This window comes from Miniopterus natalensis, chromosome 11 (genome assembly GCF_054644295.1).
Source record: "Miniopterus natalensis isolate mMinNat1 chromosome 11, mMinNat1.hap1, whole genome shotgun sequence".
NCBI lineage: Eukaryota > Metazoa > Chordata > Mammalia > Chiroptera > Miniopteridae > Miniopterus > Miniopterus natalensis.
In genome coordinates this window covers 11073162-11097164 of record NC_142091.1, presented here as the reverse complement: position 1 = coordinate 11097164, position 24003 = coordinate 11073162, and the positions used below count along the sequence as shown (strand labels likewise).

Genomic DNA, 24003 nt, shown 5'->3' with positions numbered 1-24003 from the left:
GAGAGGACCAGGCCACGTCCCTCAGGGCCTCCCTGCCTCCTCAACCTGCCCCAAACGGGGTCCCGATGTGATATGGAAGATGGGGCAAGGGGCAGACAGACGGTGGCACCACACTGCAAAAGCCACCTTCTCCACGGAGCCTGTCTGCCCTGGTGGGCGCGAGGGCTAAGGATTGGTCCGTCAGAGGTGCTGGGACCTGGAGAGGGGAGGTAGGAAGGAGGGACAGCCTGGCTTCCCCCTGGCAGGCCCCTGTTACTCTGGGGATTAGGGGAGCCCAAGGTGTGCTTGGGATTCCCATTGGAAATGTTCCCCCCTCCACCCTGGGTCAGGGCCGCCCAGTAGCAGGACTGAGCACTCTCCTGGCTGCTTGAGAGATGAGGGGAGGAGGGGAGAACTCACAGGCACACATCCCCCGGTCCTCCTGGAGCAGCTTCCTTTCTCCCTCCCCCAGAGCCCTGCCCACCTGACGGCTGGTCAGGGTCACTGTTTTCTGGGTCTGCAGGATGCCTCTCCACTCTCCCCTGCACCCACACGGGGCTTTGCTGCACCTGAGGCAGACGACAAAGGTGGTGCCCTGCCCTTCCCCACAAGGGGCGCCCATGTGACTCTTGTCAAAGTTTTATTAGTTTGGAGCATGTGTAGTGATGTTACAGAGTCTGGGACCTGGGGGTTCCCCAAGCTGCAGCTTCCCCCTCCCTGTGGGCAAGGCCAGGCCAGGTCAGGCCAATGGTCGCCACGGGCTCCCCTGTAGCCGAGGCAGTGGAAGGGAAGGGGACAGGAAAGAGAAGAGGCAGAAGGAAAGGGAAGGTGGTTTTGTGGCCTAGTGTGGCAGGAGGCAGCCCCCAAAACCTCAGACACCCCAACCCAGGCCCCAGAGTCACAAGTCACCTTCCCCACCTGTCCCAGGCTGGCCTGACATTTGCTACAAGGAGTGCACCCAAGTCCAGTAGGAAGCGGGCCCTCCCCTCGGGCTGTGGAGTGGGTGGGCCAGGTCAGGACCCACTGCTGTGGGAAGTAGAGGCTCCTGTGGGGCGGGAGAGGGACTGAAGGTTTTTGGTGTGGGCTTCCCCGGGGTTCATTCTGTGGTCTGGTATTTACAGGGGGCTCCCCAGACTGAGGTTACCCGGGGCCTTCACAAGAGCTTTGGCTTTCCTGGTGTGGACCTTGTGGGCTTCAAACCGTCCACCCGTCCCTACCGTCCACTCCAGCCCAAACCCCTGGAGATCAGGCTGAGCCCAAGGGGAGCACAGCCTCCCAGCCCTGACTCTGGCCCCAGCAACACCAGAGCTCCCGAGAAAGGTCAGAGGAGGCGGTGGCATCTTTGGTGCCAAGGAGAAGGAATCTGGAGCTGGGAGGGAGCTCTGTGAGCCACCCCTGAGCCAGGGGGTCCAGCCCGAGGGCTGGCACCATGCCTGGCTCTCTATGCTACCCTGGCAGAGTGAGGGTGTTCAGGCAGTGAGGGGTGTGGTGTCAAGCTAACACTTGGGGCCTGCCAGGCAAAGGGAAGCCACCCACACCCTCCAGCCCGCAGCTCGGGGGGGCTGCGGCCAGCGGCCGGGTGGGGTGGTGGCCGCAGGCTGCCGCTCAGGGCAGCGGTCAGCAGTGGAGGAGCTTCAGGAAGGCCTTGCGGAACTCAATGTTGAAGGTCGTGTAGATGATGGGGTTCACAGCGCTGTTGACGTAGCCCAGCCACGTGAAGGAGCTGTACAGGACAGGCGGGATGCTGCAGGCACAGTGGATGTTCAGGATGTGAGTGATGAAGAAGGGCAGCCAGCAGATGATGAACACGCCTGGGAGAGAGGGCGGCAGTCAGGCTGGGCCCGGGCCAGGGAGGGGCTGGGCTGGGCAGCGCACTCGGGCACTGGAATCACATGCTTCGGGCCCAGCCTGGCCTGATGTCCATCCCACCCACGCTGCTGAACTCAAGACCACCTGCTTGGGTGGGACCCTTGGTGTCAAGGCATCATGTGCACAGGATACTCTACAGGCACACTGAGGGTCCCTGGGAGGGAGAGGTGCCTGGGGAGGCAGGACTGCTGGGTGGAGACCCTATGGATTGGAGCAGAGCATCCACTTGAGCCCTTCTCTGTCACTCCCTGCTGTGACCGTATTCCCTCATTTGCAAAACGGGGATAGTTACTCCTGTCCCACTGCCATCACAAAGCTGTCCGGTGGGTGTGGAGGGTGTCACCCACAGCCCTGAGTGCTGCGTGGCAGACAGGGTCACATCAGTCCATCCTGTTCCCAGCCACCCACATCAGTCCTGCCCTCATTTTTGACCTATATCATCTTGTTTTCTAAGGGATGTCCATTTGAAAGCCTTGCCTGGAGGACAGGACCCTACTGATGGCCATGCCCTCATTCAGATCAAGCTCTCAGCCTTTTTTATATTATTTACAGCTCTGGTCCCTAAGGTTGTGGTTAAGCTCAGGGGAACTGATTTTTCCAATTCCTGAATAACAGCAATATTAACACAGACTGTAATGATAACACCCATGAGCTATCTAACAGTTTATAAAATGTTTTCCCCACCTCCTGTCATTTGATGACCACACAACCTTGAGAAGTAATCTACCCTCCTGATGGGACTAGAGAGAAAGTGCTTGCCAGGGTCATGAGGTCCTGGGGGTCATTACGGTAGACTGGGCAAGTTCACATGCTCTCGAGTCAGACTACCTAAATTTAAGTTGTGGGTCCTCCTCGGTCAAGTTATAGGACTACTATGACCTCAGTTGTCCCATCTGTAAAATGAGCATAATTATAGAATCTACCTAATAGGGTGCATCTTGGCCTGGGCCTGAGAAAGTGCCAGTCCCATGACCCACCAATGATGGCTGGGAAGAGGGGGCAGGTAATGGGACCGGTCAGGGCTGGGCCGAGCTGGGCCTGGCCAGCAGCCAGGGCTGACTCACCAAGCACTATGGCCAGCATCTGGGTGGCTTTCTTCTCCTTCTGCTGCGAGAGCTTCCTGCGGCTCAGGGTCTTAAGCGAGGTCCGGGTTTTGCCATTGGGCATGGACTGGATCTCAAAGATCTTGGCAATCTTGGGGTGGTCTTTGGCATGCCCATTCTTCTCAGGTTTGGCAGGGCTGTCAGGAGTGCTGTGGAGGCTGTGGTGGGATGGGTCGGGGAGGGTCAGCTGGTGGTGGCTGGGTGGGATGGGGCTGTACCGGGTCCTCTCAGGTGGGCTGGTGCTGGAGAGCATCTCCATCTCCAGCTCCTGGGCTCGGCGAGCAGCCTCCTGCATGAGGCAGAAATCTCAGGGTAAAGCCAGGCAAGTCTTCAGGTAGCAGCCACCCAGCCTCACCTGGCCTACATGGCCCCACCTGGCCTAACCAGGCCTCACCAGATCTTCCCTACCTCCCTCTTCAGGCTCCTGCAAACACCACAGGTCACTCCATCAGAGAGGCAAGGAGGGTGATCACTCGGACGCAGGGGCTGTCTGGGTACAGGACCCAGTACCTTCAGCAGCCCCTGCCTGCAGGTCATCGGGGCCCCCTTCCCAGAGCAATCCTTATGCATCCTCAGTGACCCCACAGCCATTTTGGGGTTTTGTGAGTTTTACTGCCCATGCACTTCTCTCTTACTCACTGAGCAACACTTACTGAGGGCCAGCTAAGTGCCGGGTGCCGAGCTGGCTGCTGGGGATACATTACTAGTTGGTGTTCGGTGCCTGCCCCGAGCTCGTGCTCAAACTGCACAGGGCGCACTGCTGTTCTGCCTGCAACTCACCTGAAGCACCTGCAGCAGCGCCCGCATGGGGCCCTGTCTCTCCTGGGCCCCCACCCTACCTGCTGGGCTGGCCTGGAGGACCCTGCGTGGATCCGCCCATGGCCTCCCAGGTTCACCCTCAGGTTCCCCTGTTCCAGGCCTCAGGGTCTCAGCCTGAGCTGCTGAAATGCAGCCTCACCACATGCCCAGGTGCTGTAACAAGGATGCCACCTTGGCCTCAACCCTGAGCCCCTGTTTCGGCACCTGTCTCCTAAATGGCTCCTTTGAGTCCTGCTCTTCCTGTGCAGGTGAATGGTGGGGGCCCTGCTTCCTGAGGACACCTTGCCTGGACTTCTCATGTGGCCCTTGGTGGGATCCCTGGCCTACCGGGGGGTGGGACATCTGCTGTGTGGACCCTGGTGCTACTACCACTGGGCAGAGCCTGGGGTCTGCAGGGATTCTGCCCCTCCGGGCTCCGCTTAGAGTCTGCGCATTACACTAGCCCTGCAGCGGCTCGGCTTCCTTGCCCCCAGCACCCATCCAGCCTCCAGCCCCAGAACCTGGGGCAGCTCAGCAAGTGAAAAGCACAGTAGGGTGTGGATTTCAGAGACACATGAGTCTGGCTCAAATATGTGCTCTCTCACTGACTGTTCAGCCTTGGGTGAGTTACCTAACCTCTCTGAGCCTCTGTCTCCTCTTCTGGAAAAAGAAGATGGGTACGATCAGTAAGACTTACCTCCCAGGGTTGCTGTGAGGATTTGATGAGAAGATAGAAACATGGTAGGTGTTCAATTAATGGTAATAGCCATGCTCATTAAAGAATACTGCAGTAACCATTTCTTATTAAAAAAAAAATGGTAATAGCCATTTTTATCTTGTTATTAAGGGTAAGTCCTTTCTCCCAGCCATTTTCTGGTGCTGGGGGTACCTCTGTGCCCTGCAGAACTGAGCTGTCCTGCTCGGTGCTTGCAGGGAGGTGTGTGTGGCGAGTCTGGCTTCTGCTGAGGCAAAAGTGAGGGATCCCAGGGAGCGCCTCTCCCTTTGACCAGTAGGTGCGGTTTCTGAGAATCATAGCAGGTGCGCTTCCCTAGAGGTGGGAAGACCTGGCTGCGGGTCCCTGGCCTAAACACTTACCACTCTCCGCCTGTTCACAGGGAAACTGCCATTAGACTTCATGATAACGGTGCAGAGTCTCATGTCCTCGGGGTGAGTACAGCTGCCCTGTGAAGTGAGCCACACTGGTCATGCTGGGGACAGAGACCCAGTGCTGGGTAGTCAGACTGGGCATGGGGCTCAGAGAAGGGCAGGGAATAGAAGGTGGGGGCCTGAAGGAGCAACCGAGGTAAGGGAGGAGGTCAGTACTGTGCGAAGAGGAGGTGGGCAGGACGAGGGACCAACGAGCCCTGGCCTTTATGGAGGGCCTGCGAAGGGTCTGGCGCCATGCTAGGCACGCTCACAGCCCTCTCACACTGAATCCTCAAGACTACCTGTGAGGTCAGTATTATGATTCCCATTTAACAGATGAGGAAACTGAGGCTCAGAGAAGTTAAGCAAGTTGCCCAAGGTCACTCAACAAAAAAGAGTCAGTGCCAGGATTTGAACCTGATGTGTCTAACCCCAAAGCTCTTGTTCCTTCCAGGCCCACATACTGTCTTCCTCAGAGAGGGCTGAGCAGAGGGGAGAATTCATAAGAAGTAGGGGGAGGTAGGTGAAAGGAGGCAGAGTAGAGAAGTAGGGAAGAGCAGGGGAGGAGGGAGGAGGTGTGCACAGGGGGGCGGGCGGAGAGTATGGGAGGTAAAGGAGACGGGATGGAGGCATCAGCGGAGGGGAAGGGAGACAGAGGGATCAGAGTGAGGAAAGAAGTGAAGAAAAGAGAAGGAGAGGAGCCCAGGAGGATGCCAAGGGCTGCTGCCTTCAGACAAAGATCTCCAAGCAAAGACTTCTCCTCCCAGGTCACCCCCACCACCCTCCCACCTCCCACTCCTGGAGTTTCAAGTCCCTCTACTGAGGTCCAAACCTTAGAGATCTGCCCTGCCCAGCTGCTCGGAGCTCCCCCATCCTGGACCCCCTCCTGCTGTGGTGTCCCAGGTCCCCACTGAGCACTGGATGACCCACCTCGGTGATGGTTAAGTGGGGACCCTGGAGGGGAGGGGGATCTTGGGACCTTGAGTGGGGCCTTCAGGTTGGCCCTGAAAGCCCGGCTGCTGCGCTTGGTGTTGACCCGCTTTCGCCGCCTCCGGAGGACAATGTAGATCTTGATGTAGACCAGCAGGGTGATGATGAAGGGCGCGTAGAAGGAGACCACAGAGGAGTAGATCACGAAGGCGGGATCGGCGATGATGCATTCGCTCTGTTCTGGAGGAAGGAGAGCCCCAGGTGGGTGAGTCAGCCGGCCCAGGGTCCAGAGCATGCAGAAGGGGCTTATCACCTCCACTGAAGGAGCAGGGTGAAGGTTGCAGAGACCATGCTAGATGGCTGAGGTGGCAGAGACTATGCTAGGTGGCTGAGGTGGCAGAGACTATGCTAGGTGGCTGAGGTTGCAGAGACCATGCTAGGTGGTTGAGGCGGCAGAGACCATGCTAGATGGCTGAGGTGGCAGAGACCATGCTAGATGGAGAAGGTGGCAGAGACCATGCTAGATGGCAAAGGTGGCAGAGACCATGCTAGATGGCGAAGGTGGCAGAGACCATGCTAGATGGCGAAGGTGGCAGAGACCATGCTAGATGGTGAAGGTGGCAGAGACCATGCTAGATGGCGGAGGTTGCCTGGAAGTGTTAGATGCAAATATATGCACAGCATAAATCAGAGCATTAAAAACACAACTGTGAGCAAAACGCTAAGTTGTGATCGACTGCTTCCAAGTTTTTCCATTAATGTTCCCTCATTACATCGGCATTAGTTCTGCCATCTGTGAAACACGGGGCCTTCAGAAAAAATGCCCAAAGGGAATTATTTAAAGAGAATAAGCCATTATTTTAGCCTTTCCTGTATACTGGGAGGACTGCCACCTTTTAACTTTAGGGACAAGGTAACTGGGTCCTGTTTGTTGAACTCACCTGTGTTCCACTGTGTTTCCAAGCTCCCTCCAGGTCTCGTAGATATCTGTGCTCTATCTCAGGCCCTTCCCAGATTAATCCGAGCACAGTTAGGTCTATTTCCACTTCTTGCAATTCCCGCAAGATTTGGGTTTGGTACCACACACTGTTACGGCTTCCCTGTGTACTATACAGTCCTGCCATGATCTCCAGAGGCACCCCTGCATTGCTCTTACCCCCTGCTGAGAGGAAGCTCAATGCCAGGCCAGCAGGTGGAGCCAGGGCCTCTTCTGTCTGAGTTGCTCGGACTGCCTCACAAAGGGCAGGCTGCTGTGCACAAGCCCCCTTCTTGTGTCCACCTTTCCTGCTCCTGTGACTGAGACCTGGCCTGAGCTCAGGTGGCCTGGTGCTGCAGCCTCATTACACGAATACCATTACCAGGGGCCATGAGGCCCAGTAGCCTCCCCCATGTGTGTGCACACACAGCAGGCACACTCCTGCAGTTTGTGATGCTACCTGGCCTGCTTCAATCTAATAAAGTTGAAAATGGCCAGATATCCCCCTGAATCATTATCCCGCCCCTCACCCAACTCCATTGTGCCCCAGGTCATTCATCGCTCCTCTCCGCCCAACCAGGTACAACACGGGGCCGGGCGTGGCCCAGGAGACCCACCCTGACCTTAGTCCGGGGTGGCAATCAGGCCCCCATGGATCTCCACCATGTCTGTGCCAGGGGCTCAGCTCCCTCAGGATCCTGCTCAGAAGCCAGCTGAGCCCTTGGCAGACAGAGGCAGGGCTCACCTGTGTTGTTGAGTCCAAAGAGCATTGGGCAGGAGATGGTGAAGGACAGGACCCAGACTATGGCGATCATGACGGTGACTCGGCGCTTGGAGCTGTAGCGTGTGTTATAGAGCATGGGCATGGCCACAGCTGTGTACCTGCAAGGGGACCCCTCACTCCACAACGTGCACCAGAGACACCCCAATCTTCAGGGGTGGACAGTTGATCCCCCTCCACAAAGCCCACTGTTTACTCTAAATCAACCCTCCTTCCTGTCCCCAACTCAGACAGGGAGGATAGTTGTTGCTGTTCAATCAACTGCTTGGTGGCTAACTGGCTCCCATTAATCCTGGACCATATCTTGTACTCTGGTCTCTCCACTTGGGCATTAGGCTTTGTGAGGAACCACGGCCTGGGTCTTTGTGCCTTTGAAACTGCACCTTCTACACCTGTGCTGGGCCCACTGAAGGTGGAAGCGTTTATTGATGGAGTGGTAGCCAGGCCCCCCAGAGCAAGGGGTTAGCCCTATTCAGCAGAAAATAAAAGCAATGGGAATTATGTGCAATCCTCCACCTTCCTCTACCCAGCGCTTCTCCTATATTAGCTCCCTTCATCTTCCACTAAAAGGGAAGTGGGGCTGGGGTCTCTGGGAGCCCACATCCTATGGGTACAAATCAGTGAAAGGCTCCAAGGATATAGCTTAGCAAGGTGAGCACAGCCGGGGCCCCTGGGCCAGGTGTCCTGTGCTGCAAGCAAATGCATAACCAGACACGATAGCGCCAATGGACAGGCGTCATCATCTTGGCTTCTGGACAATGAAACTGGGGTTCCCAAAACTTCCATAATCTGCCCAAGGTTGCCCAAGGTCACCCAAGTAGAAAGTGATAGAACTGGGGCTTCAGTCAGAATCAACTGCTTTCTCCTCTATAGCAGTCTGGATGGTCTTGGCAGCATCACTGTAAGATCTACTTTCCCAGCCAGACACACATGTACCTACACACATGTACATGTGCACACACATATACACACACGCATACATGCACACAAACACATGGACTCACAGGTACAAAGCCAGCTACATAGCATCAGAGACAGAGCCTGAGCCTGACGGGGAGGTGAGTGGCCTGCACGGCCTCTCCCCCAGCTGGGCTCACCTGTCAATGCTGATGGCACACAGGTTCAGGATGCTTGCTGTGCACATCATGACGTCCAGAGTGACAAAGATGTCGCAGTGAATCTTGCTGAATCTCCACTCACCCACCACCTGGGGACAAAGCAACAGGATGGGTGGACAGCAGAGGAGAGATTAGATTGGCCCAGTAGCTCGGCTCTCCTGGGGGAGACCAGGTCACCGGCTCACAGGGCAGCTGCAGGGTCTGGTGGGTCTCCGCCTGGGGCCTGGGGGGCAGAGGGGCAGCAATGGGGAATTGTACCCATGATGTGAGAGTCCCTTGCCCTGGCCCCTCTCCTCCTAGACACATAAGGTCCTTGGTGCCAAGAACGATGCTAAGAGAAAGATGATCGACTTCCACTGACGACTTCAACTTCTTGTTTGTAAAACACTTGTGTGATCACCTGCAACCCCCATTCACCAAGTGAGGAAACTACGCCTCAGGAAAGGGCAGCGACTCGCCCAGGCCATTAGGCTCAGCGGCCTGTTCTGCTCTGGCCCAGGTTTGGGGGAGACCAGGCAGCTCCTTCAGTGCCCAGCATGGTTCATGGCACAGGGGAGGGGCCCAGTAAGTGTCTCCTAAGAACAATGGTGACGACAATGTCCCTATGAAGCAGGGGTGACATTTCTGCTCCTCATTGTTCCTGGAGAATGAAAGAGGGGAGCCTGGGCTCGGGCGGCAGGACCTCCCGAGTGGGCTGGGAGGGGCTGTAACGGTACAGCCGTGGTGTGGTGGCATGTGAGGAGTCCGGCTACGGGCAGGAGCATTTTGCATCCCTCCCTGCCCCCCCCCATGCCCTCCCCGTGCACATCCACACCCACGCCTCCGTCTACATACGGGCACCCACGCTCACACAGCAGGCTGGCGCTGGTGGCTCTGAAGCCTGGAGCAGCCCCCTCCCTGCCCAGAGCCAGGACAGGGCGATGCGCCTGGGCTTGGCCTCTACCAACAGGAGGGCGAGGAGCAGGAGGCCCCCCCCCCGGGTGCCCGGCCAGGCGGGGCAGGGCAGCACCCACACTGCGCTCATAGCCCCGCAGCAGCCTAGTTATAACCTTGCTCACTCTCAGTGCTGCCCTCTGCTCTGCTCTCAGGCAGGAAACCAAATGTTGGCATTTAAGCTCAGTGCCGGGCACTGCGGCTGTTGTGGTCACATGTGGAGGAAACGGCAGCCTGTCCTGGAAGACAGGGAGCCTCTAGTGGCACTGCCATCCCTGGGCGGTGCCACTCACAGGGGCCTGTACCAAGTCTCTCCCAGGTGGCAATACAGTGGCCCCTGTGTCTCAGTGCAGCGCTGACCAAGTGGGCAGGAGCTGAATGCCCTGTGGGGTGGAGGGGATGGAAGGGCTTCCCTGGCATAAACAAAGTCTATCTTTTGGCACCATGGGGAGAGCTCCAGGCCCACCTGGTCCATCCCCCACACCCCTTGCTGCCTCTCCTAGACTAGGATTTCAGAGCTGCTTTCCTACCCCTGGGATCTAGGTCTAGACCTTCCCCACCCTCCCTGCTTCCTTCTTTCCCATAGACACTTAGTGTGCGCCAGGCTCTGTCCTAGGCTCCAGGTACAGTGATGAATAGGACTGACAAGTCCCTGCCTCTGGGGAGCTCTCACTTCCTCCCCAAAGGTCTTTCTGGAGCGAGAATAGGCGGGCTTTCCTCTCGGCTTCAGGAGCAGCTGCTCTAGAAGGCAGGCAGGGCAGCTGACTCAAAGACTCAGGGGAATGTGTTGGCAGCCGATGTTTCTAGAACAACTACTGTGTGCATGCACTTTATCTCATGTATTGTTCTTTTTTTAAAAAATATGTTTTTATTGACTTTTAGAGAGAGAGGAAGGGAGAGGGATAGAGAGATAGAGAGAAACATCATCTATAGTCTGCCTCCTGCACGCCCCCTACTGGCGATCAAGTCTGCAACCCAGGCATGTGCCCTGACCGGGAATCGAACCCGTGACCTCTTGGTTCCTGGATTGATGCTCAACCACTGAGCAACACCAGCCAAGCTCATGTATTATTTTTAAAGCTCATAAGAAAAGGATTGCTTGTGTCCAGTTGGAGGAGGGAACTGAGGCTGAGAGATCACCGGCTTGGGTGCAGGGGGCAGGTGAAGGCAAGGCCTTGGGCGGCACAACCTGTGCCCTCTCTGAAGCTGTCCTGGGAGAACCATCAGACTTGTCAATAGAAGAGATAATTATGTAAAGAACACTAAACAAACCAAGTGTGAAAGGAAAGATTCTGATTGCAAGGATGGACAAACTTAGGGTTAAACAGGGAAGTGGGCATGTCCAAGGTCACCTGGTGATTTAGTAGCAGAGAAAGGATCAGGCCCCAGGGTTCTCTCTGCACTTTTAGACACCACCAGTCATTGACAGCCTAGCTCACACGAAGCTGAGACCTGCAGGGCGGGCCTCGAGCTGGCCGGTTAGAGCCTAATAATAACCAGCACATATTAGGCACTAGTTGCTATGCGTCAGGCACAGTTCCAAACACTCACACTCATTTCCATGGGTATGACAGCAAATGACATGGCTGCCACACCTCAAAACCCCCAGCTCGCTCTCCCTGCTCAGAAGCTCTGCACACCTTGCTCTTGCACCTGGTGCACGAGTGCCCTGCTCCCTCTCTGGATGATTCTCTGAAATCATCACTTCTTCCTGGACGGAGTCCTTGTACTTGTCCCCACATGCAAAGTCACACGTCCCCACAGGGTTCCCACACCTCCTGTGGAGACTGCTCCACTGTCACCTCCACCAGGCTGCACCGTCAGTCTCCTCACTGACCTCAGGCCAGGGCTTTGGACCTCGAGGAGGGGTAGGACGTAGAACTGCTCATGTTGAGTGAGTGAATAATTAACCCTGCGATCCGAGTCTGCTCACTTCGCGACCTCATCTGCTCATCCGGAAGATGCACACAGTCAGCCCTCCCGCAGAGGGCTGCGAGGCCGGGGGACATGCAGGCGGTGGCCCTGCTCTCTCCCCTCGGGAGCCCCTCCAGGGGAAAGTGGGAGAGTCTGGGATGGAGCCCAGTCCTCCCACCCCAGACCCAGTGTGCCTTCCACGCACCGTGTGGGATAAATGATGCACACCCAGTTCCACGTCCGACACGTGCTGACACGGCGGGCACTGGCGGCACTTACTCTCACTGGAAATGGAGCAAGATGGAAAATTCTAGACGACAGAGGGTACAGTAGGTAGTTGCAAGAACACTTGGAAGTTGGGATAGAGTGAGACTCCACTTCAGACATTCTCTAGGGACAGTAAAGAGCTGAGACAACGGCCTGTGAGGAGGGCTCGCCGCCCAGCTCTTGTGGGAGACCGTGGGAGAGTTTGAGCACAGCCCTGAGATGCCATTCTCCACCCTGTCCCGAAACACTGAGCTTTCCCTTCAAAATAATGGTGAACAGGCATGCTTAAAATATCCGTTCAAGGGACTTAGAGATTGCTAGGAGCCCCAGCACAGCCCATGTGCAGATTTGGCCCTGCCCTAGAGAGTGTGGGCAGGGGTGGTGGGTCTGAAAGCCCCGGGACCCATGCCCATAGCCCTGGGCAGAGCACACCTCACCTGGGAAGAGGGTGCTTCCTTGCCTGGGTGCAGGCGGGTCCTCCCTGTGTGGAGAGGGGCTGATATTATGGTCATTTCACCTTGAAACCATTGTCAGGCTGACTTTACACAGTGCTTATTAGGTGCCCCGTTGCAGTCTAAGCACTTCTTACATATTAATTCATTCGATTCTCAAACAATGCTATGCGGTAGATGCTATCATGACCTCCACTCTATAGATATGGAAACCGACACACAGGTGGGTCATTTCCCTTGATGGCCTGTGAGGCCGGTGCCGTCCCCTGAGAGCGGGCGGGAGGGGAGAGGCTGTGGATTAGGCAGGGCCCCCCGGACAGGCCCTTGGATGGACACACTTGGGCAGAGTCTAGGGGCCTCATACACGCTGGACTCAGGGGGTAGAACCCCCGGCCTGTGGCACCTCTATGCTTTTATGTTGCTTTGTGTCTCTTTGTTTCCTTCGGTTCTTCCTTGTCACGCAGTCAGGTGGTTTCGAAAGCTCCAGCCCCGTTAGGCCCTGCTGAAGGAGGGGGCACTGCGGAGAGCCCAGCCTGTGGCTGGTGGTGGCAAGAAGGGCCGGGAGCCCCCTTGGGGGGAGGCGGGAGGAGAGCCGCTTCTGACCGGCCTCCCTCCCGCCTCAGTTGCTTCTCCTGATGTCTCCTCTGCGAAACCTGCCAAGGGCTCAGGTTTGCTTTGAAAACAAGGCTTCCCTGCGTGGCCCAGGCAAGTCCTCTCTAGCCCAGGGCGGGAAGGAGACAGCAGTGACGTTAATGGCCTCAGCACTGGCTCCTTCCTGAATGCCTGTCAGATTCCTATGCACCCGGACTCCACCCCAGGCTGGAGGAGGGAGGGGAGGAGAGCACGGAGCAGCTCCCCCAGTTTCCAAGTGAGGAAAGAGAAATGGAGAGTTCAGGCCTGGAAGCGGGAACCTGCCCCCGTCCTTGGGGGTCCCGGACAATGACTCCCACTTCCAGCAGGGCTTAGGGAACCGATTCCGGGCCAGAAAGAGTGCCCGCTGGAACCCGCCAGCTGTGTGATGCTGGAGAGTCCCCTGACTTCTGTGAAATGGTCACAACACATAGGTCTCAGGGCTGCTGTGAGGACGCTGTGGGAAAATACTGTGGATAAAGGACTTAGCACAAGACCAGACGCTTAGTAGGGACTCTGTAGCTGGTCCATGGAATTGTTAAGGAGACAATGTACCCATTTTATAAGGAGAAAAACTGAGCCCAGCGTGGAGGAAGAGACCATCTGAGAAAGCACCAGGCAACCTGTGGGTAGGAAGCACTGAGGGGCCTGGACTCGCGGCCCCAGCGCAGTGTCCCCCGGAGGAGGTGCTGAGGAAGGCGGGGCCCAGACCCACCTCCAGGTAGACGCCCCAGGGCATGACCAGCATGGCTAGCAGGAGGTCGGCCACGGCCAGGCTGACGATCAGGTAGTTGGTGGTGGTCTGCAGCGCCTTCTCGCGGGACACGGCCATGCACACCAGCACGTTGCCGAAGACGATGGCGAAGATGAGCAGGGTGAGCAGCATGGCGTAGTAGTTGTAGTGGGGCCGGTCGGCCTTCCCCGCGGACCCATTGAAGGGCCGGCTCCAGTTCTGGCTCTCCAGGTCCTCATCGTACCAGGACAGGTTCAGCGGGTCCATTGGGGCAGCGGGGCCACGGGCTGGCCGGGCTCTGCCAGGAAAGACGGACACGGAGTGAGCGGGAGGACCTCCCAGAGCAGCTGCTTCCCGGGGAGGATCTGGGGCTAACGCCAACCACTAGAAGTTAATAGAGACAATTCTCCAGGCTCAGGGTGTTAAGTTTTGCATCTAACAGTTTTCTTAAAATATTGAGACCCGCTGCCCCTCTTCTGCTAGCAGGTTCTCACAGACGGTAAAACAAATGAGCAAGTATAATTTTTTAAGAAGTATAATAAAATAAATGAGCTTGAGAAAAGCTGACCTTTCATTCATTCATTCATTCATTCAACAAACACGTATTAAGCACATCCCGTGCACCACTCACTTAATTCAATTTAGTGAGGAGTTCCAGCTTCTAATGGTAAGAATAGAAATATGCATTCATCCATTCTTGCTTCTATAAATATGTACTGAGCGTTATTCTACATAGTGCTAGAAACATAGGCAGGGACAAAATATACAAGGTTCTCCAGCTCACAGTCTAAAAGAAACAATGGTCAATTAATCAAGCAATTAAATCTGAGTGGGAGGCTCTAGGAAATGGAATGGGGGAGAGGTGCATAACCTAGTTCAGGGATGTAAAGAAGGCTTTCTAGAGGAAGTGATGTCCAACAGGCACCTGAAGGGTGTGTAGGAATTAGCCAGATAAAGAGTTGGGAGCCAGGGAAAGGTCTAGACATAGGAATCAGCATATGCATAAGACAGAGCTAGAGAGCAGGTGCCATGGTGAGGGCCAGAAAGGGATCCGGGCCAGCTGAAGCATGGAGGGGCTTGGAATGAGCTAAACTGGGGAGGTTGCAATAGGTGAGATCTTAGAGGATCTTAGAGGCCTTTACAAGTCTTACCAGGAGTTTAGACTTGAGCCGAATGGCACCGGGAACAGCATGATCGGATTTGCCTCTCTGCGAAGATTCTGACTGCTGTACAGAGATGGAAGGGAGGGGCCAAGCGAGGTGGCAGGATGCCGGCTGGGACACCAGTGCAGGAACCCCAGTAAGAAAAGAAGAAGTCTGCGCATGTGCACTGGGAGCCTAGAGGAGCTGGTGCCCCACCCCAGGGGGAAAGACATCCTGAAGGGGCATCATCTGAGATGAAGTGGGGGAAGTTAGCCAGGCAACCAAGTGGGGAGATGTTCCAGCCAGAGGGAACACAACACAGTCCCAAACAGCAAATAATTCTGTTAGGCTACTGGGCATGGCAGTGACACTGGGGAAAATTAAACTGGAGGGCCACTCATGGGCCGGATCGGGCCTGGTAAGCTTGGGAGCCCCTGGAAGGCTGGGCACAGAGGACTGACTCCAGGGGACGGTGTTTTAGAGGTGCGTAGAGGAGACCTTGGAGGGAAGCAAGGTGTGGCTGTAACTCAGGTAGGAGATGCTGTTTGTCTGGGTGAAAGTAATGGGGATGAGTTTGCAAAGAAGTGTTCAGAATTGGTAGCTCACCTGGAAGGCAGTGTCATGGAATTTGGTCACTGGATAGATGTGGGGTGGGAGGGCGCTGGGGACAGCAGTGGGGAAGCTGTCTCGGATAACTCTGGATTCCCATTGGGCCTGGGAGGCTGGTGATGCTCACTGAGGAACGGGAGCAGGGGCTCAGAGGCAGGCTTGAGGCACTGATGAGCTTGACAGCCTGTGTTTTGGTTGTGATTGAAACATAATGCACATATAATAGAGTTGGCTTTTCTGCTAACAAGTGTTCCTATTTCACACAATGGATTAAATTTATCAGCATTTCAAAGCATTTGCACAAAGCACCATGATTTCCATGTGCTGTGGTACCAAGTGGGTTTAAATCCACCAATTTGTGCCATTCAGGATGAACACGGTACCACGTCCAAGTCAGGGCAGACGGCACAGCAGCCACACAGGTCAGAGGGGACCCCACCTCTGACCTGGGAGAAGGGTCTGACCACATTTACGCCCTCAAGACTTGCAGGGAGGTGAGGAAGCAGGACTGGGAGAGGGCTGGGCTGCTTTGCAGTCACATCAAAGGCCTCGGGTGTCACCTTCAAGAAGCCTTGTGGAGTTGCCTGAATTAGGATGACAGAGTCAGGCCTTTGTTGTGGGCTCTCACGGGTGTGGGCTGTCCCAGGGAAAGAGAGAGGCATCTCTCTTCAACAGTGGCGATCACCAGGAAGGTGGGCCCACTGCTCACTGTCTGTTGTGGGCACTCCCAGTGGTGCAAAGTGCATCAGGGTGGTGAACTACAGCACCCACTGCAGTGGGCGTTCAGAAATCCGAGAGGATACACAGGCACAGCTGGGTGTTCATGGAAGGCTTCATGGAGGGGTAAACTTAAACTGGGACTTAAAATCAAGGGCACAGTTTAGATGGCAAATATGATAATTGTCGGCCAGGGAGGGGCTGGGGTGAGCACTTGTCCTCGGCTTGCTGGAAGCCCTGCAGGGCAACGTGAGTCCCTTTACCTGAAGCTAGAAAAGGGTTCACTGTCGCATTTAATTTTCTAATTTACTATTTACTCTCCATTGTTCTTGTTGCTTTTGGCTGATACAAATGTAATATATTCACATTATAGAAAAATGAAAAATCGTGGAAAATGTCTAAATGCCTATAGACCCTATTAACATCTTGGTACAGGGCTGTCTTTCAGCCTCCAAAGCCAGCCCCAGTCCCGCGTGTGTCCTCAGCTCCCTTCCTAACTGGGGCTGACACTCCTCACGAGCAGGGCTGCCTGGCCGGCTCTCACACGGTGGGCGTGCAGCTGAGCAAGATCCAGGCATCAGCAAACCCACCCCCACACTGAGGTTCCCTAGCACGAGAGGCACCAGCGTAACACAGGAGCTGAAGACCAAAACACCTGGGTTTGAATCCCAACTCTACCCTTACGAGTTCTGGCATCTTAGCCAGATTGTTTGGCTTTCCTGAGCCTCAGTTTCCTCATCTACAAAATGGAGAGAGAATTACTGTTGTGAGGTTTAGGGTGGAGCACATGTGGCCAGCAGATGTAAACACTCAAGGAATGTTAAGTTTAAAAATCAAACCAAGCGAATGAATGAAAATAAACCAGCAATGAGTCTTGGAAGAGAGTAAAGAGAAAAGGAAAGGCATGTCTGTCCCCGAGCCATGGGTGCGGGGTACAGGTGCATGAGCCTCGGGATGGGGTGACTGCCGGCCTGAGGATAGCGCTCCCGGCCCACCTACTATATAGTCAGCGACTGTAACACCAGTCGTCACATTTCCCCGGCTCTAAGACAGAGTTCAATGTAAGATGCACCATGGTTCGTGTACCACTAGGAAAGAAAAAATGTCATTAAACCCCAGCACAGCTCTCAGACAAGGCCAACTGTAAAATGAATTCTGATTTCAGAGACATAAAATGCTGGTGGGTGGATATCAACTTAGGAGGAATTAAATACAGTGACCTCCTGGTGTTTCTCTGCTGGCATTTGCTCAAGAGGCCTGAGGAATCCTGCAGGTCCCCAACTTTCCCTGCTCCTGCTCGGGCACCATCCCTTCCTCTTTTCCTTCTATGTCTGGGCTCCAAGGGGCGTCCCAGGAGAAGACGGCACAGGGAGAGGCCAGGCTGTGGTCTTTCTCACTCTGGGGGCACCTGGGGACCCCTCCGATCCCTGCTCTTACCCCGCCCCTCAAGCTTCTCCATCCAGGTGAACTTGTGCCTGTGGGAGCAGGGAGAACAGCAGGTAATCTGGCCTGGTCCTGGTGCCACAGAAGCCAGGTGAAGTTAATGCCCCTCTTGCATAGATGGTAAGGCCAAGACTGCACAGCAGCCAGTGTCTGCAATTGGCCAAGATGGTCCACATTTCTTGTTGTTGCTTTTTTTCCAGAGGAAATTGGCTAAATGTATAACTGAAGGTGAATTATTCTGACCAGTTTTAAATAAGATAAATAAGATCACAGTACTTTACATTTGTGTCTGTTGTCAGAGCAAGCATTTTGATTTTGTGTTATGAAAATACAACCAACTTGCTCGCCAACCTCCCCAAGCCACCCACCTTCATCTTTCTCCCAGGTGGCTCCTGCTTCCTGTGTCAAAGCTCTAAATCACAGGCCCCAGCCTCTGAGCATTTAGTGAGCACCAACCACATACCTGGCCACTGCCATTTCTTAGCATTTACTGGTTTAGCTACGTAGTCCTCTCTCCTGGGAGAGGAATGGGTGATCTAGCCCTGCTGCTCTAGACACCCCAAAATTCACATTTTAAAGCTCTAACCTGCCCCCTTCCAACCCGATGGTATTTGGAGGTGGGGCCTTTGGGAAGTGGTTTGGTCTGGATGAGGTCGTGAGGGTGGGGTCCTGGTGATGAGATGAGTGTCCTCGTAAGAAGAGACACTTGAGAGCTTGATCTCTCCCTGTCCCCTGCCACATGAGCACACAGCGAGAGGCAGCCAACCACAGCCAGCAAGAGTCCTCCCCAGCACTCGACCATGCTGGTACCCTGATCTCAGGCATCTAGCCCCAGACCTGTTAGAACATTAATTTCTGCTGTTTAAGCCACATGGCCTATGGTATTTTGTTATGGCAGCCAAGCTGACAATGACACCTGCAGATGCCCGGCTCACTCAAGCAGGGGCCTCCCTCTCCCCCAAATACCATCTCCCCTGAGCAGCAAAGTAGGGCAGCTGCTGCTTCATCCCACCCTTCCCAGGCCACAGATGGGCTTCAGGCTTTTCTTTCGCAGCTGCTGGGAAACTCCACTTATTTCCAAGAAATCACCTGGCCCTCATCTGCCTCTAGGACTCATTGCTCTGCCCCAGTTCAGAAGGGCAAAGGTCTACTGAGAAATCTTCCAGAATCATCCACTCCAGGGGTCAGTGCCCCTCCACCAAGTTCTCTTTAACGTCCAGCCCACCTCGAGCCTACTGTCTTCTGATCCCACCAGGCAGCTTTCCAGCAAGGAGTGAACCAAGGTATTTGGGGTTACCAGGGCAGGTGGAATGTGGAGCTCGAGTTTCCAGCCTCAGGCTCCTTGGCCATTTACCTTTTTAGTGCCTTAAAAATGGTAATTTTTTTGTGTGTGCCTAATTTGAAAATTTGCTAGTTCTGGGGCAGAGTAGGGGAGTAGATGCTGTGGGGAGGAGGTGGGCTGCTCTCCCAGTAACACCCAGCCTGTAAATAGAAACGGTTTCTCCCAAGTATGCTGGACAGAAAACTCCTTTAAAGCTCCACCATTTGAGGTTGACCCTAACACTGACATTTTCTCTCAGGAAAAACTTGGAGGCTATTGTCACACTTGGTCCCTAGCCTCGTGGGGTGGGGCCAAAAGGGCCAATCTCTTAGGGAAGCCTGGAACCCTGGAGGAAGCTGGCTGGTCCCAGAGGGGACAGGAGAGGATTCCATTTCTCTGCAATTTCACTCCATCCCCCAGCAAGACTCTGGGGCGCAGGGCCCAGAGATGGGGCTGAGGAACCCTCGCAGCATAAACTAAAGCAACCGGGTCCCCACGTGCTGCCTCTTCGGAAAGTTTGGCATTTGAAGGAATCAAATTGTCTAATTAAGATGGAACAATCCCTTATCAGGCTCGATGGCGGGTGAGACACTGCTGTCTCAAACACATAATTTTCCCTCTGTTCTGAGGCTCAGAACATCTCAGTGGAAAGGAAGGGGGGTAGATGAGCATTTGCATTTCAAAAGCGGCTTGTTGGAGCGACCTCAGTAGGATGGAAATTGGGAGAGTGGGTAAGGGCTGCTCCTCGGACCCCACATTCAAGCCACCCCTGCTGCTCCAGCCTAAGGTCCAAGCTATAACTTGAAGGTGGACCCTTCCCCAGCCCCCCTCCCCTGCAGCTCCAGGAAGAAGAGTGGGAGGGGAAGAGGGAGGGCAGGAAGCATCCCCATTCCTTCCTACCCCACAGGGAGAGGAGAAGGCTCACTGAGTAATGCCTCACTTATGCCTAGGAGGCTGCCTCAGCAGGGGAGGAGGAACGGGGGCCTCCCAGAGCCCTAGGCCAGGCAGCCACAGGGAGAGCCTCTGGGGCCAGACCTGGGAAGGCCCCTATGGTGGACACAAGCACAGTCCCATCTTATCTTCATGGAAAGGCCTCCATGCCCTGAAGCTGGGGATGGGAGGGATGGAGGAGAGGAGTCTATGGGGAGGAGGTGGGGGAGGAGGAACAGACAAGAATGTTGGGATGGAGAGCAGAGGAGACTGAGGAGTGGGGGTGGGGCAATGGATGCTGTCACTTCCAGGACCCACCCTCCCTCCCCTCTCCCTAAACATCTTTTCCAAACATGCAAAAGAGTGGACTGGTGAGGCTAGGGGTCTGGTTCAGGCACCAGTAGTCACTCTGGAGGTTAGAAACTGATTGTTTTTCCTGTTTAAGGAGAGGGGACACCCTCCCCTCCCGGGCAAAGGCAAGGTCCTACTCCCAGAAATTCCTTGGCTCCAAGAGTTCAGGGGATGGTGAGGGTACCCCTCCTGCTTGCTGCAATGAGAAGACAGACGTGAACTAGACCTAGGCTAGTGGGGATACCTGCCCTCCAGTAACCTGGGTTGGAGGGGAGTGGGAAGGAATGCCACAAACTGACACCATCCCCCCCCTTGTGCACTCTCCAGGCATGGTAAGCCCACTAGTCCAACCTGGAGTTCTGTAGGGCACCTGATCAGCAGCAGGGCAGCTGATCAGCAGCAGAGCTGTGTTATCTGTGGAGGAAATTAACTTCTACAGAAAGTGTAGAAGAGCTTGGATGAATCTCTCCCATTCTTACTCTCTGGCTGTGTGTGGTCCAACCCAGCTAGAGCCAGGAGGGTGAACACAGTATTCATGGCCCTCAGTGGTCCAACGAGAGGCTCGTAACCCAGCCACCTGCTCAAAGCCTCCCCCTGCTTGCTAGAGTTGAATGTAGCCAGTGAGTTCCAGCCTTGCCTCCCACCTCACAGCCAAGAGAAGCTCTCTTCAGATGCCCATTCAACTTCCTGTTACCAAAGCCACAAACCTACCCTGCTCCCTCCCCTTGGGTCCCAGTGACCCAATCTGACCTGGCCCTGTCCTTCTAGTAAGTCTTGGGATTCAGTCCTGACTGAGATCCTCCTTCTTCTTACCCCCAGGTCCTCCTTTCTCCAGGGAAGCACTGCTGATGCTCTAGCTCAGAGATATCCTCTAGCTTAATGCTCTCACAGTACATGTGCTCCTTGGTGGGACTTACCACAAGTGTAATTAAGTCATTATTTGTTTAATTATTTGTTTAGTTCTTCTTGTCAAACTGTGAACTACACCAGCATAGGAATCATACCTAGAGACTGAGTAGTATGGCTCTAAGATAGAACCATTTTTCCCTCAAATGCCTGGCTGGTGCAGAGCCATCCTTTCACATGACCAAATCTTGGTCTCTTTGGGCCTGAGAAACTCTGCTGACCTCATGCTGATGACTCCCTGAGACCCCACCCCATCACAAATGTCAGCAGGTATCCAGTGGGTGGCAGCTAGACTTGGTATACCCTGAGACTTTTTCTGAGTAGACTCAGACCTAGCACTGGCGCCGAATAAGAACCTGTATCAATCTGGTGACCACCACTCACCCCTACATGGTGATTCAAAGAGGAAATACCTCATGTAAATCAGGAACTGCCAGAGGCCCTTTTAGTAACTGAGCCTAATAAGCAGCTGGCAGGCAGAGGCAGGTGGAAGCAAATCTCAGGGTTCCTTGGGCCTTTTGCTGACACGTCCCCAGGCTTGGTGCTGGTGGAAGCCAGCCTTGGTGTGCAGCTTGGTCCTTCCCACATACACCAAGGCTCAGCAGATGCAACCACAAACTGGTTCGCTTTGTAGCTCCAAAAAAGTTGTCCAGGGCCAGTCACAGGCAGCATCAAACATTGACCTGAACCACAGTCCCTCCCAAAAGGCCTCAGAACCAACACACTCAGTGGCCAGCTTCAGACAATACCAGAGCAAGATCCAATTAGCGTCACAAGCAGCATATTCAAAGGGAGATCTTGGCAAGCAACAGACGCTGCTAAGGCAAATTTCACTTCAAGTGGTCAGCATCTGCACAGGAGCTTGTACACTGTGGTCAGGCTCAGTCCTCACAGCCAGCCAGCGTGAGGGTCAACCCCACACATGAATGGACCAATAGCAATCAAGACTCAATTACAACAAGAGGGTTCATGTAAGCCACAAAGGGACATTCCTGGAGCACCCAGGTCAGGTGACTGAGGAGACTACACCACTGGGTCCCACAGAATACCTACTGCATAAGGCCACCCTACCAAGACTGAAAGACATAGTAGATCTATCTAATACATGAAAACAAACACAAGGAGGCAACCAAAATGGGGAGACAAAGAAACAAGCCCCAAATGAGAGAGCAGGAGAACTATCCAGAAAAAAGAGCTAAATGAAATAGAGGCAGGCAATTCATCACATATAGAGATTTTTAAAAGTGGTTATAAGGATGCTCAAGGAACTTAGTGAAAATTTCAAGGAAGTTAGTGGGAACTTCAACAGCATGAAAAGGGACATAGAAACCATAAAAAAGAAGCAGTCAGAAATGAAGAATATGTGAAATGAAGAATACACTAGAAGGAATGCAGTAGGTTAGATGAAGGAGAGGATCAAATTGGCAATTTGGAAGACAAGGTAGGAAAAAACAGCCAATCAGAGCAGCAAAAAATAAAAAGAATTTTTTAAAAATGAGAACAGTCTAAGGCACATTTGGGACAACATGAAGTGTAACAACATACACATCATAGGGTTACTGGAAGGAGAAGAGAGTGAAATCAAGGGATTGAGAACCTATTTGAATAAATAATGGCTGAAAACTTTCCTAACCTGGTAAAAAAGGAAGAGACAAGTGCCAAAAGTGCAGAGAGTCCCAAACAAGATGAACACAAAGAGGCCTGAGCTGAGATATATCATAATTCGTTTTTCAGAGAGAGTGGAAGGGAGGGGGGGAGAGAAACATCAATGTGAAAGAAACACATCGATTGGTTGTCTCCATATGCCCCCAACTAGAGCCAGGGATCAAGCCTGCAACCAATGTACATGCGCTTGGCTGGAATCAAAACTGGGACTCTTCAGTCCATGGGGCCGATGCTTTAACCACTGACCCAAACCGGTTAGGGTGAGACACATCATAATTAAAATGGCAAAGGTTAAAGACAAAGAGAGAGTCATAAGGTAGCAAGAAAAAGACAGTCACCTACAAAGAAGCACCATAAGACTGTCAGCTGATTTCTCAACAGAAATATTTCAGGTCAGAAGGGATGGGCATGAAATATTAAAAGTGATTAAAAGCAAGGACCTACAACCAGGACTGCTTTACCCAGTAAGGTTACCATTTAAAATTGGAGAAGAAATAAAAAGCTCCCCACACAAGAAAAAGCTTAAGGTGTTTATTACCACCAACCAGTATTACTTAAAGAAGTTGAAGAAGAAGGAGAAGGAGGAGGAGGAGGAGGAGGAGAAAGTTCTAAAGAATAAAATGGCAATAAATACATACCTATCAATAATCATTTCAAATGTAAATGGCTTAAGTGCTCTAATCAACAGACTTAAGGTAGCTGAATTAATAAGAAACAAGATACACACACACACACACACATATGCTGTCTACGAGGAACCTGCCTCAGAACAAAAGATACCCACAGGCTAAAAGTAAAGGGGTGGGAAATGATATTTCGTGCAAATGGAAATGAAAAAAAACTGGGGTAAGGTTACGTATATCAGACAAAGTGGACTTCAAAACAAAGGCAATAATAAGAGACAAAGAAGGACACTAAATAATGATAAAGGGAACAATTCAACAAGAGGATATAACCCTTGTACACATTTATGTACTCAACATAGGAGCATGTAAATATATAAAGCAAATATTGATGGACATAAAGGGAAAGATTGACAGCAATATAGTCATATTAGGGGATTTTAACACCCCATTGATTTAAATGGATAGATCTTCCAGCTAGAAAATCAACAAGGAAACAGCAGCCTCAAATGACACACTAAACCAGGTGGATTTAATTGATATCTTCAGAGCATTTCACCCAAAAGCAGCAGAATATACATTCTTTTCAAGTGCACATGGAACATGTTCTAGGATAGACCACGTTAGGACACAAAACAAGTCTCAGTAAATTAATAAAGATTAAAAT

At 53.5% G+C, this 24003-nt stretch overlaps 1 protein-coding gene across 2 annotated transcripts; it reads right to left on the bottom strand.

Moving 5' to 3' along the window:
• Window positions 1-1584: 1584 nt before the first annotated feature.
• DRD2 (dopamine receptor D2) lies at window positions 1585-13905 on the bottom strand. Of its 2 annotated transcripts, XM_016205335.2 has the most exons (7): window positions 13612-13905; window positions 8680-8789; window positions 7547-7683; window positions 5875-6065; window positions 4845-4931; window positions 2913-3240; window positions 1585-1790 (listed from the first exon to the last, which is right to left on the bottom strand). In XM_016205335.2, the coding sequence occupies exons 1-7, from the start codon at window positions 13894-13896 to the stop codon at window positions 1597-1599; spliced, it is 1332 nt and encodes a 443-aa protein (XP_016060821.2). In that variant the 5' UTR covers window positions 13897-13905; the 3' UTR covers window positions 1585-1596. The 2 variants fall into 2 exon arrangements, with proteins under 2 accessions (XP_016060821.2, XP_016060823.2); XM_016205337.2 differs by lacking the exon at window positions 4845-4931 and having other exon boundaries at window positions 13612-13896.
• Between the last annotated feature and the right edge of the window lie 10098 nt (window positions 13906-24003).